This window comes from Bos javanicus, chromosome 2, assembly GCF_032452875.1.
Source record: "Bos javanicus breed banteng chromosome 2, ARS-OSU_banteng_1.0, whole genome shotgun sequence".
NCBI classification, from domain to species: Eukaryota; Metazoa; Chordata; class Mammalia; order Artiodactyla; family Bovidae; genus Bos; species Bos javanicus.
Window position 1 is genome coordinate 9,078,318 of NC_083869.1, and position 17,382 is coordinate 9,095,699.

The 17,382-nt window shown below is 34.6% G+C and overlaps 1 protein-coding gene and 1 long non-coding RNA gene across 3 annotated transcripts in view; one reads left to right on the forward strand and one right to left on the reverse strand.

The window, feature by feature from the left end:
- CALCRL (calcitonin receptor like receptor) overlaps positions 1 to 17,382 on the forward strand; it is a 124,457-nt gene that overhangs the window by 66,447 nt on the left and 40,628 nt on the right. For both annotated transcript variants that reach the window (XM_061433327.1, XM_061433318.1), the window contains 7 exons: positions 8,656 to 8,746; positions 8,922 to 9,010; positions 10,254 to 10,345; positions 12,638 to 12,773; positions 15,421 to 15,531; positions 15,623 to 15,735; positions 17,111 to 17,202. In XM_061433327.1, coding sequence (XP_061289311.1) covers positions 10,292 to 10,345; positions 12,638 to 12,773; positions 15,421 to 15,531; positions 15,623 to 15,735; positions 17,111 to 17,202 — 506 coding nt within the window. In that variant the 5' untranslated portion in view covers positions 8,656 to 8,746; positions 8,922 to 9,010; positions 10,254 to 10,291. The remainder of the gene's footprint in view (positions 1 to 8,655; positions 8,747 to 8,921; positions 9,011 to 10,253; positions 10,346 to 12,637; positions 12,774 to 15,420; positions 15,532 to 15,622; positions 15,736 to 17,110; positions 17,203 to 17,382) is intronic.
- Positions 1,206 to 17,382, reverse strand: part of LOC133257454 (uncharacterized) — a 97,736-nt gene continuing 81,559 nt past the window's right edge. Inside the window, exon 3 of the long non-coding RNA XR_009739560.1 lies at positions 1,206 to 1,845. This is a non-coding gene — a long non-coding RNA (uncharacterized LOC133257454). The remainder of the gene's footprint in view (positions 1,846 to 17,382) is intronic.

Sequence of the window (17,382 nt, forward strand, 5' to 3'; positions counted from 1 at the left end):
GAAGTCTGGCAAGAGGGCTTATGAAGTATGTTTGCTTTTCTAATTTCAATTTTGTGCAGTGCAGAAGAGAGAACTAGACTTTTTTTTTTTTGTAAATGGCCTTTCAAAAGTAATAGTGGCTCTCAAAAAGAGGCAGTATATAAAGAGGTGAAAGCAAGATGTGACTTTTGTATTTATTTTTGGCCTAGATACGTTTTCCCTGAATTCTCATATAACAAAAGAAAAAGCATGTAGCCAAGTGGTCCACTTTCCACGGCCTTAGATTCAAACTCACTCTTTTTGGGTAATTGGTAGGAGTCCTGGGGAAAGTCTTCCTGAGCCAGGAAAAACAGTGTCAGGAATGACTTTGATTCAAGAATATTTTGGACTTGGGTTACTTTCAACAAAACTGTTCCTATATTAACTATCTTTTAAGATATAAACTTTGAACCTTTATTCAATGTTTGTCATATCGTACTCCTTTGTTTTACAAATGAGACACCTGGAAGGTGTTTAACTTGCTCTGACTCATTGACTGACAGTGTACTGCCTAAGGCCCAGCCTTGGCTTCCTGTCTTAAATGTTGTGAAAGCATTCCTTTTTAGAACCTCATGAATTTTTCTTATGGACTGTTTGTGTAAGCACTGAACTAAGCCTCTAAAATCACCATAAAATTACCACTCTCTAACTTGATGAATATTTGCATTGACAGCACAAATCTTATGTTCACTTCTGTCTCCCGATACAACTAGGTGAAAGTAATCACTCAATAAATAGGGTGAGATGACAAACTGAATTTCTAGAGGCATTTCGTCATCTAAGTTAAATTTTAAAGTGCCTAAGAGTGAGACAATACATATTCTTTTTATTTTGGTACTTTAGCAGAATGGCAAGTCTGAATTGTCAAGCTATTTACTAATGTAAGTTTAAAAAAAATCACAATATTTCTAAATAATGTATGTTTAAAAAAAGTCACAACATTTCTAAGGAAAAGAATTAAAAGAAGAAATTGTGTGAAAATGTGTTTTATGAATTAAAATAAAATGCAATGCAATGAATGGATGGTTAAGTAAAATAACTGAAAAAGCAAAGTAGAAATGTATTCTGCACTTATTAATCCTTAATTATCCAAATAAAAGACTCAATCCTCTGAGTTACTATCATCCAGGGCAAAGGGGCCCAGATACAGGGTCAACCTTGGCCAAGTCACTAAAATATTTATGCTGGACTTTTCCTGGTTCATTCAGTTGAGATTAGTGTTGTAGTGACAAATTGTTATAACATGGGTCGGGAAGATCTGCTGGAGAAAGGCATGCCTACCCACTCCAATAGTATTGCCTGGAGAATCCCTTGGCCAGAGGAGGCTGGCAGGCTACAGTTCATTGGGTTGCAAAGAGTAAGACACAACTGAGCAACTAACATTTTCACTTTTTTCAGTAATAATGATAATAGCAAGAGCTAATGCTTTTTGGGTATTTATTATAAAACAAATTCTTTACATTATCATGCAATTTAACACACTGATGAGTTATGATAAAAAATTCTAGGAAGCATTGATTACACCACTACTTGTACACCCATGTTGAGGATAAGAAATAGACTTGAGAGAGTTTAAGTTTGTAGTTATGGCTCTCTGACTCCAGCATACATCTTCTAACCAAGATGCAAGAGAAAAAAAGAAGCTAAAGATTAAGTTGAGTATTTATTCTCTAGTTGGGTAAGTGCAGTTCAGTTCAGTCGCTCAGTTGTGTCCAACTCTTTGCGACCTCGTGGACTGCAGCACGCCAGGCTTCTCTGTCCATTACCACTTCTGGAGCTTGCTCAAACTCATGTCCATCGAGTCGGTGATGCCATCCACTCTCTGCTCTAGTTGGATAAAACATGCAGAAAAAAGTTGAGTTGATTTTCTCAAAATCATACAGCAATTTAAGAGCAGCTAGAAAGAAATTCTCTTAGCTAATGTGATTGCCTTGCAGTATTTATGAATATACAGACAGTCTCCAACTTAACATGGTTTGACTTTATGATAATATGAAAGCAATACACGTTCAGTAGAAACCCTACTTTCTTTTGAATTGTGACCTTTCCCCAGGCTGGCAATATGTCGTATGATATTCTCTTGTGATTCTGGACAAGGCAAGGAGCCAAAGTTCCCAGTCATACACAAGATAATGAGGATAAACAGCTGATACAACCATTCTGTACTCATACAACTTTCTGTTTTTCACTTTCAGTGTAGTATTGAATACATTGGGCTTCCCTAGTAGCTCAGATGTAAAGCATCCGCTTGCAATGAAGAAGACCTGGGTTCAATCCCTGGGTTGGGAAGATCCCCTGGAGAAGGAAATGGTAACCCACTGCAGTATTCCTGCTTGGTGAATGCCATGGACAGAGGAGCCTGGCGGGCTACAGTCCAGGGGGTTGCAAAGAATCGGACATGACTGAGTGACTAACACACACACTCAATACATTACATGAGATATTCAACACTTGATTATAAAATAGTAATTGTGTTATGTGATTTTGCCCAACTGCAGGCTAATGTAAGTGTTCTGAGTAAGTTTAAAGTAAGCTATGGTTTTTGGTATGTTAGATGTATTAAATGTATTTTCCACTTACAATATTTTCAATTTATGATTTATCAGGACATCAGTTCAGTCAGTTCAGTCGCTCAGTCGTGTCCGACTCTTGGCGACCCCATGAATCACAGCACGCCAGGCCTCCCTGTCCATCACCAACTCCTGGAGTTCACTCAGACTCACGTCCATCAAGTCAGTGATGCCATCCAGCCATCTCATCCTCTGTCGCCCCCTTCTCCTCCTGCCCCCAATCCCTCCCAGCATCAGAGTCTTTTCCAATGAGTCAACTATAGCCCCATTATTAATTGAAAAGGATCTGCATTCTAAAGTTAGGAGGAAGGACTGGCCAGTTGGCAAGCAGAAAATTACCACTTAGTTTTAATGGGAAAATTAATATTTTATAAGGGTAAGGATTTCTAGTTAGTTTTTTCTTACAGCTCTGACAAATTGCCACAAATTTAGTAGTTTGAAACAACACGTTTATTATCTCACAGTTCTATGGGTCAGAGGCCCTGTGGGCTTGTCTAGTTTCTCTATTTCAAGTCTCACAAGGCCAAAGTCAAGTGTTGGCAGAGCTGTGTTCTCTTCTGAAGGTCCTGGAGAGGATATGCTTCTGGACTCATTCAGGTTGTTGGCAAAATTCAGTTCCTTGAGGATGTACAGTTGAGGTGCACATTTGCTTGCTGGCACCTTTGTCATTGTAGAGTCTGGTTTCTGGTCCTTGCACATGAGCTCCTGCATGGCATAGCCAGCAACAGTGGATCAACTCCTTTTTGTTGCTATTTTCTTCTGCTTCCTTCCTTCTGCTGCACTGCTCTGACGGACTTGTCAATGTTCCCCTTCTATTTGAAGGGCTTAGTTTAGGCCTACCAGGATAATTCATGAAAATATAGGATAATCTTTCTATTTTAAGGTCCATTACCTTAAAATCACAGATTCTGGGGACTATGTATGGGAATCTTTGGCGGCTTGTTATTCTGCCTACCACAGGATTCTGTCTGTACCACTGGTTCTCAACTCTAGTTGCATATTTCTGCATCACCTAGGAAACTTGATAAAAAGCTTATCCCTTGGCCAAAATCAAGAGGCACTGAACCTGAATCTCTTGGAGTACAATCCGGGCAATGACTTTTTAAAGGTGTCAGAAAATTATAATACGTTTGAGACAGCTGAGAACATCCTACAACACCAGATTTCTTCAACTCGATTGAATTCATTTTGTAAATAACCTACTCAAAACATACTGTGTACCCACTTTCTACCCCACTTTGCTAGGGTTTGAAGTCACAGGGATGAACATGTCTGGGGAGTAATTTCCTTGGTTCTGTGTCACTGCAGCAAAAATTTGAAGTGATGGATAGACCACTGTTATAGCTCAGTTTTATTTAGAAAGCAAAGGAAAATACATCCTTGAGGCATGAGGGTGGGCTGGCCCAAAAGACGGGAAGAGAAGAGAAGCCCCCAGTTCAATTTTGGCTCCTCTCTTTATATGTTTTTGTCTCCTCCCCTTGAGCCTGCCCTACGTAAATTAAGCTAATCAGAAGGCTGTTCGCTTCACCTGAGGTCCTTACTCTGGTCCTCGGACATTCCTTTATTCTATTTTCATGGGCTTTTCCCTTCTTTGTCTTTTAGCCTTTGCTATTTTGGACTCCGTTTTCCTATCCTAACTACCTAACAAATATGGTGCATGTCCTATTCTTCATGTACTCACAATCCAGAAGCATGAACAGTATAGAGTAATAATTATATTACATGAAATGTCAAATATATATATTAAACATATGTATTTGAATAACTTGCTCTGGAAGTTCTGAGGTAGTAATTGTGCCTGGGAACACTGCAGAATATTTTGCTTGATTTATACTTAATAGCACTTTTAAAATAGTCTGGCCAGCACCTAGAGACAGAGGAATATAAGTGTGTCCAGGTTTCAGCACGGCCAAATGAGGATGATGTGTTTGTATTGTGCTTCCCAAAATTTAGCAGGCCAAGAATTTCCTCGGGTGCTTACAAAAAGTACTCCCAAGTTCTTCTGAAGGTTCTGATTCAGAGTTTCTGTTCTGGGGCCTAGACATTCTAATGTGTTCAGCAAGTTCTGGGGGTGATTCTGATACAGGTGATCCATTAACCCACACTCGGTGGAACCCTGGTGTATGTTACAACAATGATTTGTTACTTGTTCATTCAAAGGCTTAATAATTTGAGTTTCTTACATTCCAGTAACAGATCTTCAAGAAAGAGACGTCACTTTATATTTTAATTTTCTTACTGCTTCACATATTGAAAGTGTTAGGAACAGTCCAGGTCAGGATGGGGGTGGGGAAATAAGGGCATTTCTTTCTCAAAGACTCTAGTGCAAGTAAAGATGGTAATTAGCAGGAATCATTCTAGCACAAAGACTTAGGTTTTGCCAAAAAATAAGCAGTGAGAAGATAATAAAAAGTAACCAGGATCTTGTACTTGAACACTTTTCTAGTGGCACAATCTGTTCCATATAGTGTGAATGAGAGAAAGAAGTTGACATTTGCCATAGACATGTAGGATATTGGGAGTGAAGAGTGCTTTTCCCTTGTTTTGAATCAGGAAAAATGAAGCTTGTTTAATATGCTATAAAGGAAAGTACTTGGATAGGAAACAGCCTCACTTTGCTCACACAAAGATTCGGGATACTTAATGGCAAATTAGATATTTGTGGGAAATGCTTCTGTTAGCCAGTTTTATAGTAACTAGATAAATAAATGGAGCAAAGAACATGGCTTAGGGCCTGTGACAATCCAAGATATTTTGGAAATGGAGTAGAAGATTAAAGTTGGTCTTTTGTCTTAATTTTGGAGTGAACATACACTTTTAATATTAGGGTTAGATGGGTCAACTAAAAATAAGAATTTTTACTAAGAAAAATTTATGAGAAGTGTGTACATGTATAATAAAAATTTGGGAAAATAAGAAGCAATTTTGAAAGGCACTGGATTTATGTTTTTGTGTTCTGGTAAATGATTAAGTCACACTGATTTATTATGTTTAGGTAGAATAAAAGATTTTTTAAAAACTGATCAAGCCAAGAAGATTGGTTAAATTTTGTGGATTTGGAAATGCAAAACTGTTAAAAAAAGGGAGAACTGCCTTGTGTTGCTGATCTACTGCAATTTTAAGAAATGAACCCAGAAGATGCTACACAAAGCAATGAGTGATTAGGAAGCTATATTTCAAAAGTTATTTGAGTTCTTAAGTCAAAGTTCTTTCTGTGATGAAATATGTCATTTAAATTTTATTTTGGTGATTCTTTGAGCAAGAAGCTTGTAGATTATTTATAAACTATTTTTTATTTCATGTATACAGTAAAGAAAGTTATTTTATTTCTAATAGTAAAACCAAATCTTCTATTTTAATTTTGAGATGTGATAATAGTATTTTTAGGATCTGTGAGACTAGACCAGCAGTAACTACTACCAGTACCACTGTGATTAGAAATTCACTTATGAGTTTAAATTTGAGCTTTCTCAGTTTTGAAGCAGCGCTTTTCCTGTTAAACAAACCTGAGCTCACTAGGAAAAATCCCCTGGCAGAATTAGTCATGTAATTTGACCTCCTTTAATTATCTACTGGGCTTCCCTGGTGGCTCAGACGGTAAAGCGTCTGTCTGCAATTCAGAACACCCGGGTTTGATCCCTAGGTTGGGAAGATCCCCTGGAGAAGGAAATGGCAGCCCACTCCAGTATTCTTGCCTGGAGAATCCCATGGACAGCAGAGCCTAGTAGGCTACTGTCCATGGGGTTGCAAAGAGTAGGACATGACTGATATCTCTTCAAAATTGAATGGGACCTACTATATTTCGGCAAGCAACATGAAACTCAATTGTCAATAAATAATTTAACTAGGTATGAGAAATTTACAATGATTTACTTAACATCTTTGATTAATTAATATAATGTGAACTTCAGGAAAGATAAATCTGGAATAAGCTAAACATAGAGGAGAGAAATGCTTGCTAAATGACCATATGAGAAGCTGTCTACAAAGAACCAGTGACTTGGTTAAGTATGATTAATTGTAAGCTGAGGCATACAGTTAAGCATACTTCTGACAATAATCGTGTCATTATACTCATAAATATGAGGCTTAACCTAAACTGACCTTCAGATGTATCTGCAGTGGCATTATTTGTATGCCTAGTCATGATTCTTACATTATTGATGTAAGAATTGATGTAAGATGTAAGAATCTTGGTAAAAGGGGTGATTCTTCCATCACTAGCATTTTCATGCCATATGTCTGCCAGGAAGGAAATTTGATAAATCCTTTGTAGGGTAGATGATTCAAGCAAATTGGATCACTGCATGAAATAGACATTCAGTTCAGTTCAGTCGCTCAGTCGTGTCTGACTGTTTGCGACCCCATGAATCGCAGCACGCCAGGCCTCCCCGTCCATCACCAACTCCCAGAGTTCACTCAGACTCACGTCCATCGAGTCAGTGATGCCATCCAGCCATCTCATCCTCTGTCGTCCCCTTCTCCTCCTGCCCCCAATCCCTCCCAGCATCAGAGTCTTTTCCAATGAGTCAACTCTTCGCATGAGGTGGCCAAAGTACTGGAGTTTCAGCTTTAGCATCATTCCTTCCAAAGAAATAGACATTACCAGATCTAAAGAGTACAAGTAAGTATCCACCATGTTGTTTAGAAACTGCCACCCAAACTTGCTGCTTCAAAGTTTGATAAAACCAGGGATCATAAACCTGATCCCTTGATTAGGAATGCTACAAATATATACAGTGTAGAATATAATCTTGTTCCTAGTAACCCACTTTCCAAATCTCTAGGCAATAGGGTGAAGTAAGAAAGCTATAAAAGTGTAATTACTTGCACTAATCAATATTTTGTGAGTTGAATAAACTCATCTTAATTATTGGTGCCAGAATGATCCTTTGAACACTAAGAGATATTTCACTAAGATATTATTTGGAACTCTGATTTTGAAACCCATTAGCTTAGCAACAAAAATAGCTGCTAGTGTTGCATGAAATGTTTTTCAAATATGTTGGATATAGGAAAACTTCAAACATGTTTTTTGAGACAACTTTTCCTTCAATTTTTGAGCCCAAGTATGCATTGAGGATAATTTAATCCTGCATTGTGTAAATCATCAAAGCATTGTTTCATAAAAATCTGATTTCCAAATAAAATAATATTCTTTTACATTTTCCTTTGCAACTTTGTATTTTATACATATTTAATACGGAAAAAATGTGGGCTACTAATGTTTTAAATTTGGCTTAAGCTTTATGACTTCCAAAGATAGTACGATAAACTACTGTTTATTCAATCCAAATACCCAACCAACCACTGAACTCAAAGATGGAATAAAGGACTTTAATTTTGTAAAAAAGTAAACATGCTGAAGTTTCCCCTCAATTTTCAGTGTCAGTATAGATTCAAACACTACTTACAGTCTTCTAATAAAAGAAATGATAATTCACTAATAGTTACAACTAGTGTTCTGGATTGTAAGCTTAAGCTCCTAAAGTACTTTATTTCTTCATTTTTTTCATTTATTCCAGACACAAAGAAAAGAAAGATCAATGTGGTTTCTGTCTGTGAGGAACCACATCAGCTAGGGAATTAGATTTAAATAACCAAGACTAACACATTCCAATAAATATTAGATAAAATGGGTAGCCGTTCTCTTCTCCAGGGGATCTTCCCAACCCGGGGATCAAACCAGGTCTCCCACATTACAGATGGATTCTTTATCATCTGAGCTACCAGGAAAGCTCAAATTATTCAAAGGAAGTTTAAAAAACAGTTTAATTTGAAAATTCTTTTATTGTATTCTAGTTTTTTGATATTTACTTAAGTAAAATAGTCAATTGCTCAGTGTTTCAACCATCCTGGATAAATGAAAATAGACATAAACTTCTCCATATAATGGAAAACAACAAATATTTGTGACAAAACTCAAATATTGTAAGCAAAAGATTTTTAAAAATCAGAGAAGCTGAATAAAAATATCATCTTACTAGTGGCATTTTCTTTGAAAATTTTAATTTATCATGGAAATTATTTTGTTCATTGAAATACAATTATTATATCAATATTTCAGGTCATGACCTCCAGATTTAAGACATTCTTCAAGACAATTTTGAATACGATCCAAGAGAAAATGTGATTTGAGTCTGGAGACAATTGTGATTGTAAGTATCAGAAAATTAGATTTTTCTCATGGTACAATGTAATAAAAACTAAAATATCAACTCATTAATCATTAAATTGCAAAAACTTTGATTCATTGTTTTCTTTCTATTACAACATGATTTTTTAAATCTAAAATTAATGTAATACTTTGTTTTTTCATTGTATTTTTTTAAGATCAGCTAATCCTAAAAGCCCAGTGTAGCTGACTGAAAAGAAAACATTATTTGGAAGATTGCTACAATATAAAGAAAAGTTTCTTTTAGGTAAGTCATTGATGAGGTCAAGCAGTGGCATGAATTCTGTGTGCTTGTTAATGGTGCACTCTCATCGCATGCAATAATACAAATGATAAGTAAAATGAAGAAAAGATTTTTATAATTCTTATTCTAACATTTGCCCTGTAATAGAAATCACATTTCCTAATGAAATTAAATCTAAGTTCATAGTTCACTGGCAAATATGTATTGATTAGTTTTTATCTCCTTTGAAAAATGTTTTTAATTCAGCTAAATAAATATATTTTATGATAAACCATGGTCATTTATATTTCATAAAAATGCTACCAGAGTAGATTGGTGATGGAACTTTTGGAGAGTAAGTGCCATACACTTTATTCCTGCAATGTTTGCCTCTTAGAATTAAGAAGTTAGCAGGGATCTATATCCAACATTACAAACACTTGACAGAAATACTTTTATTTGCTATTGTCCATATCCTTTAAACTTATTTTAATAATATAGATGGGTTAGGGAACTATTTTTATTATAAAAAGTGAATCCTGGAGTGAAGAGGAATTTCTGTTAAAGTAAAAGTCCATTTTTTATGACTTATGGATGCTAGCTTTCAAGGAATGGGCCCAAATTCAGTTTTTCCTTTAAATTGTTAAAGAGTCATAAAATTAAAAATAAGATTAATACTTATTGGAAATAAGCTTTAATAGTAAACTATGCTATCAAAAGTTGTGCTTTTATGTCTTATGAGACTTTACTCTGATACTTTTTATCATTTTATTCTAATTTTTTTATCCAAATTTTGGTAAATTTAAGGATATATAAAGTAGATTACCAGTGGGAATTTGCTGTATGACACAGGGAACTCAAACCTGGGCTCTGTAACAACCTAGAGGGGTGGAATGGAACCACCGTTCGTGAGGGAGGGGACATATGTACACCTATGGCTGAATCATGTTGATGTTTGACAGAAACAAACAAACAAAAAGATGATTTCTGATTATTTAAAATTACATCTGTGAGAGGCTTTCCTGCTTGAAAAGCTAACTAAATTAAATTAAAACGTATTTAATTTAGCTTTTAGTGCTTTAAACTATGACGCTTATAATATTTGTAATTCATAAAACTGTTAATCAAATCCTTAAAGCAAAATTATCGTGTAGTTTTTATTTTTTGTTGTTTCTTTATCATGAGGTTTAAAATAAATTCCTATTAAGAGCCATGTATATTTATTTCATATATATTGCTGAATTATATTTTTTATTTTCTATTGCAGTTTGATTTATATATATAGCATATTTCATTTTGGCTTTAATGATGGAGAAAAAGTTTTTCCTGTCTTCTCTGTTCCTCTTGCCTTTTTTCATGGTAAGCATAAATTTCTCAAATGTATCCCCCTTCCTATGATTATTTCTGTTTTAACTTCTAATATACCCATCATTGATAAAGGTTAATAACACAAAATTACATACATATAGTTATTTGATGCGTAAATAAAGTACTCTTTTATATCTAATCAACACAGCAATAATTCATTTTCTTCCAGTGTACCTTTTTAGGCTTTTAGTCCTGTAACAGGCACCCCAGTATTATGTTGCGTTGGGAGGGGTGGTATCAAAGTGAGGAAGTATGAGAGATACAGCAGTGCAGACCAGAAGAAAGTAATTACCAGAGTTTTAAAAAAAAATGGAATGGCTGTATAGCCCAGTCATACATAATAGATGAAATATTTTCAATCAGACCTGCTGACTCTGAGTTAGCTATGTTAAAAAAGCAATTCCAGCCTGTTGATTTTCTTCCCATTCTGCCAACTGATTGACTTGTATTGACCGAAAAGCATTTTGGAACCAATCACTATGTTTTAAATTAATTTCCTCATCCATTCATTCAAATCAGTATTAAATGTCCGCTTTCTGACAGGCATTGAGGCTAAGTTGGGGCAGATGTGTATGTGAGTATGTGCTCTCCTGCAAGCCTCTGCATGTATATGCAGGGGAGGTGGGGCTGGAAGTGGAGGGTAGACTGAGGATGACCAAAAAGCAATTGCTGTACTAGAGGGGCTGTATGCTTTATACAGTTAATGTTATTTTTGTTTACAGAAGTATTTTGTTCCCATTTTTTCTCCCTTATTAAAGCAGTGACTATACTCTTACTACAACAACAACAAATACTCTTATCATATGTATGAGAAACTGAGAGATACAATCTCGTCTAACTCTGTGCCAGCAAATAATTTTCCTGTGGTGTTTCCAAGTAAACCCCAGGAAGAGTCAAGCAAAGAGACTCAAGAAAAATATAGAAAACTTAAATGGGAAAAAAGCACGACTACATTCCTGTTAGCATTTGTATTTAAAAACATTCTCAAGTCTAAGAGCAGTCCAAATTCTAGGCTTCTCAGATGTTATCTTAGGTAAATAGACTAGAATTCAAGAAACAGGACTCCTGTTTCTCTGGCTCCCAGCCTCAACTGAGCCTGCCAATGAGCTGCACGGGCCAAAGCTGGTTCCCTGCAGGTAATTCTGTAAGAGATTACCAACCTGATTGTTGTAATTTAAGGAATTGTGACCGTTTCTCTTGAATTCATTCAGACAACATGCATATCTGGCTTTTAAAGTAAAAATAAAAATGCTATTGGTTTTATGCAATTATAAAAACTGAGAACAGGAGAAAAATATTTTTCCTTGATGTTGTAAATTTCCATTTTTAATACGTGCAGCACAACAACTGCATAAATCTTTGTTAAGAAATTAAAGCCAATCTAAGAATGAAAAAGTTAATGTTGAATGGTGGTGAGGTGATGGGAAACTAGAGTGGTGTCACACACTGAGGGACTGTTACTATTTATTTTACATTTAAATTAAATTCAACTTATTGCTAGAGAACAGCAGTAAGAAAATTAAGAATAAGGAATCAACACAGGAATAGAAAGATAACTGTTTATGGAAAATAGGAATAATGCAAAAGCGAAGAAGAAATAAAGTTGAAGAGAGGTGTATATAGGCTTCATGCTATGAAACAAGGAAAAAAGTCATGTAGAAATTAAAGTGTAAGTGAAGCTTAAAATAATGCTACTAAAGTGGAAGAATATAAATATAGACCTTATCTAAAACATTTATTGATGTGCATACAATTAAAACTCTATTAACCAGCAGCATAAGTGAACTTGCATTATTTTATCAAAATGTAAATATAAAAATGGCAACAAGCTTGAGTATTTACCATGTGCCAGATACTTCCCCTTTGTTATCTTGATACTATTTTAACCCATTTTACAATAAGAAAGCAGAGGTTTTGGTGGGATTGTGTGGTGGGGTGGAGGTTAAATATCTTTTCTACATTGCCAGGTTAAAAAGTAGAGGTGGAGTTTGAATAGAGCTGTCTGCATTCCAGAAAGCTGGCCTGGAGCCGGCCCCTACAGGCTCTGAGGGGGAACACTGGACTGTACTTCCCAGTGATGCCACTGGCAGCTCTTGGTGGTGGTTGGATATTGGACGAGGTGGGGATATTTACAACGTGGAAACCGGCAAACACTGAAAGTCAGGAAGTGCCCCCCAGAGCCTGTTGATCATGCAGCACATCGATGTACTTATATTTTTCACTGTGACAGACTGTCTCTAACATTCTCACAATTCTGAAATTTTATTTTCTTTAATTCCTTAGATTCTTGTTATAGCAGAATCCGAAGAAGAGAACCCCGATGACTTAATTCAGCTGGGTGTTACTAGAAATAAAATCATGACGGCTCAATATGAATGTTACCAAAAAATTATGCAAGACCCTGTTCAACAAACAGAAGGTAAACATGACTAATTTTAAATGCATTTGATATAGATTATAAGAAAACTACCCCATTACATCATTGCAGGTCTCTTAGTTTCCTTCTTAAAAATGGGTTAGTTGCTAGTATTTCTAGTATATATGCAGTTTTAATTATTTGTGAAGAACATCTTATTATGTAATTTATCTTAAGTGAGTGAGTGAAGTCGCTCAGTCGTGTCCGACTCTGCAACCCCATGGACTGTAGCCTACCAGGCTCCTCCATCCATGGAATTCTCCAGGCAAGAGTATTGGAGTGGGTTGCCATTTCCATCTCCAGGGGATCTTCCCGACCCAGGGATCAAACCCGGGTCTCCCGCATTGCAGGCAGACCCTTTACCATCTGAGCCACCAGGGAAGCCCCAATGTATCTTACCTCTTTTTAAAAATTCTAATAAAAATATATGCGACAGGGATATTTTTAGTATTTTTATATAGTATAAAGATATTTAAAATAAAAAATAAGTCTTGAATTAAATCAATGAGAGTTGATCTTCAGTTTATGTGCTCTATATTTCTTTTTTTCACAAACTTCTTGATAGGAGCTTAGTAAAATGACAATTTTTTGCATAACACATACTATGTATAGTACATTTGGTAGCAAAGCTAATGAAATCCATGAATTTCTGTTTCCATTAGGTATTTTTAAGGTATTTTTGAAAGATTTATTGAAGGCCTACTAAGTGTCACATATATGCTGTAATTCTTAATTCTGGCAACAAGTAGAGTTGCCAAATTTAGCAAAACCAAAAACAAAACCCAAAGCACGAAAACACTATGTTTTTTATCTGGCAACCTTAAAGACAGGATTATCTTTAAAATATAAAATGCAAAACTCATAATGAAACAAAGAAAAACGTAGACTTTAGATATTTTTAAATCAGTAGAAACAAATAATTTAATTTGGGGAGAAAATATTTATAGTATAAAACATGCTTGTTATATACATGATATGTTAAAAGTACATTACTGTTAATATTTGTAAGTGTCAAAATTAACTTGCTTGTGAGAAAGAGAAAATAAACAATTTGTCTGTATTGATCAACTCTTGGAATCTTAATCTAACCGATATATATTGAAGCAATTTGATATATCTGTCCAAATATTTTTATTACAATATATATCCAGTATCTCTAAAATATGTCAGACAATGACAAACTATCTGATATTAGTTCAGTAGGAACTGAATTATCAAATAGTTAAAATCTGTATACAAATTCTGTGCTAACCGATCTGGCCTCTCACTTTATTCCATTAAAGTCTAAGTGTTATTAGCTTTAAATTTTTGAATTAATGCCTTCCAAATGATCTAGATATGTGTGCAAGCTAGCTTCAAATCTAATTTCTTAATAATAGGAATATATTTATGAGGGTTTTATAATCAAATAATTTTGTGATAAAGTTCAGGATCACTACATAATAAATCTTCCTCTTGGAGATTCATAACGTCCTCTGTAATTTTAAATACTGTAAAAAATCCTATAGTAAAGAAATGTGTTTAACTTTGTGTTTTCCAAATCTATTTGACCACAAAAACTTTTTTAATGGAAAACTTTTTCATGTCTCACTCAAATGCCATATAACACAGCTGGGAAAATTCTAGACCTTTCTATCATGTAGTCAGTGTTGTGGAATCTTTTGGAGCTCTGTAAGGACTTGTCTAAAGTGCTTTCTAAAATGGGATCAGGAAAATTTTCTCTGACAGGCCTCAAAATGCATTTTGTTTGGTAATAATGTGGATGCAAGCTATTTAAATAAAGAGTTTGAAAATCACAGGAGGGAAAACAGACTATATGAGTTTTATTTTTAATTAGAAATATTTAGATTTCAGGCCGATAGAATGTTTTCTACTTCTGTGAGGCCTAGATTGATTCTGAGATTGCTATGCAGATCTGTTAATAATAATAAACAGTTCATGCAACATTCAAGTTTCTATCTATGTGTGCTTATGGCAAAAAATTACCGTCTTTGATTACAGACTGTTATATAACTTTATAAAGTTTTAGTCATTTTATTTCTCTATGCCTTTAAACTTTTTTTCATGTAAGAGGTTCTTGTTCTTAATGTAGGTAAGAAAAGAATGTGAGATTAAACACTTTTATTTCATTTGAAAAGAAAAGGAAGGAAAATAAGAGTTAGAATTTGGTGAAGGACTCTAAATAAGTGTGTGTCAGGGTTAATGTGGTAAAATAGGAAATATTGGAATGTTCATTTGTGCACCTCAAAAAATACTATAACTTGCCCTAAGAACACAGTTTCTAAAATAAAACACGTTTCCAATTTCCCAAATTTTTGAATTTCAAAAATAGGGACACGAATTAACCCATACTTCATGGTTAAGGAAAACCAGCAAAGGCCATGTAATTTATTAGATAAATAGCTACCTTTGAGAATGAGAATTAAAGCTAAACATATATTTGTTTAGATATTTCTAAATTTAACAATTAGTTATTCTAATAACTACTTTGTGAATAATCCAAGTACTTGTTATAAAGATTTTATATGATGTCTTCATTTTCAGTAGACAGTCTGTATTCCCTGTTAGTGTGGGTCAACCATGAGGACTTCAGGGGTTTCTGTATAACTAGAGGGAGGTTAGTAAGCCTGATGTTTGCTTTCTCCTGAAGGCATTTACTGTAACAGAACCTGGGATGGGTGGCTGTGCTGGAACGACGTCGCTGCGGGCACGGAGTCAATGCAGCACTGCCCCGATTACTTTCAAGATTTTGATCCTTCAGGTAAGAGCAGAAATGTATATACAAATCTCTTTGACATCTATTTAATAAACCCTCATTTAACTAAATTACTATTTCCTTTTCAATTTTAAAGAAAAAGTTACCAAAATCTGTGACCAAGATGGAAACTGGTTTAGACATCCAGCAAGCAACAGAACATGGACAAATTACACCCAATGTAATGTTAACACACATGAGAAAGTTAAGGTACGTAATAATTATAAATTCAAACTGAATTTACACTATCTACTGTAAAAGTTAGTTACTGATACAATATCGGAGAAAATTTAGCTAGTGTTCATTCATTTCACTGTAAAGCCTTTTCATTAAAAAAAATAATAATAATTATAGATTTAGTCATTACACTGAAGAAGCAATCCAGCTAAGTAGATGTCTATTTACAAGTCAATGTCTCAGTACTGTAGTTTAGAATTTTCCAAAGTAAACATAGTTTAAAAGTAAGAAAAAAGAAATGTTCATCTGTGGTGGAACTCCTATAGTTACACTCAGGAATTGTGCTCAAGAGACAAGAACAAGCCCAGGGGGATTTAATAAGACCTATCCATCCCAGCCAAAGACTTTCATCCTGACTGGCTGTTAGGTCACCCTCACTGGCATTCTCACTTTTAACATCCATCATACATTAAAGTCAAGGTTAGCACAGTTCGTCACAACAATACGGTTTCGATACAGAGTGCCTGCACATATCTGCACACGTGTGTGTGTGGAGGCAGTTTGTCACAGTGATTAAAACAGTTCTGGTTTCTCACTTCCTGTTTCTGCTCTTTATCCACTGTGACCCTGGGCAAACTAGAACATCTGCCTCAGTCCCTTCCTGTCTAAAATGAGGATAGTGAGCCCATCCTCAAGGTTTTCATAGGAATTGACTAAATACAAGGAAAATATTTAGAAAACTAACAAGCCTATGGTAAGCATTTGATAATTGCCAGCTCTCATTATAAATCATGTACTCTTTATTTATTCAGAGAAGGGTTTGAACATATATATATAAATACACATTAAAATGGTAAGTTACAATAAAGACAAAAATCAAAGAGATAAAGTTAAAACCAAGAAAAATAATTTATTTGTACAGATCAGAGGCCCCTATACATTATTATATTGAGATTTGTTTTGGAGTATCAAGTTTGTCAAATGGAAAAAAGAAACCTAGTTGGGAAAGAAGCCTTACCTGGCATTCAAATTAAACAAACAAATCATCAATTTAAGGTGCAAAACTGATGGAGTGAAAATTGTCAGTGTCTTCCAAAATTTAAAACGCTGGTTTTACATTTTATAAACCTAGATCAATAAATTTATTTCTTCATATGTTTAATATGACTTCTAATGTCTTAAATAAAAATAGCAATTTATAAATTTTGGTATCACCTGATAAGTTTTTATAGATATTCTTCATTCAAGATGTATTCAAATACTTACTGGCTTGCTTGCTAAAGGCTTAGGTTATCAGATCACATGTTTTTAAAAACAGATGTTATTTTATTGATTTGGGGCTTATACACATGTAGAAGTATAGCATTGATATTAGCATTAATTAATTTTTTATTCATACAAATTACAGACTGCACTGAATTTGTTTTACCTGACTATAATTGGACATGTATTATCTATTGCATCACTGCTTATCTCACTTGGCATATTCTTTTATTTCAAGTAAGTACATGAAAATCTTTTTTTAATTTACTGATTATCTTTGGTGAATGCAGTATCATATCCATGTTTATGTCATGTGCTGATAAAATACATGAAATATAGATGATTTATAATATTTAAAATAAATTTATATTTAAAATAATTTGAAATATATTGACTTTGTCTTGACTTTCTAAAATA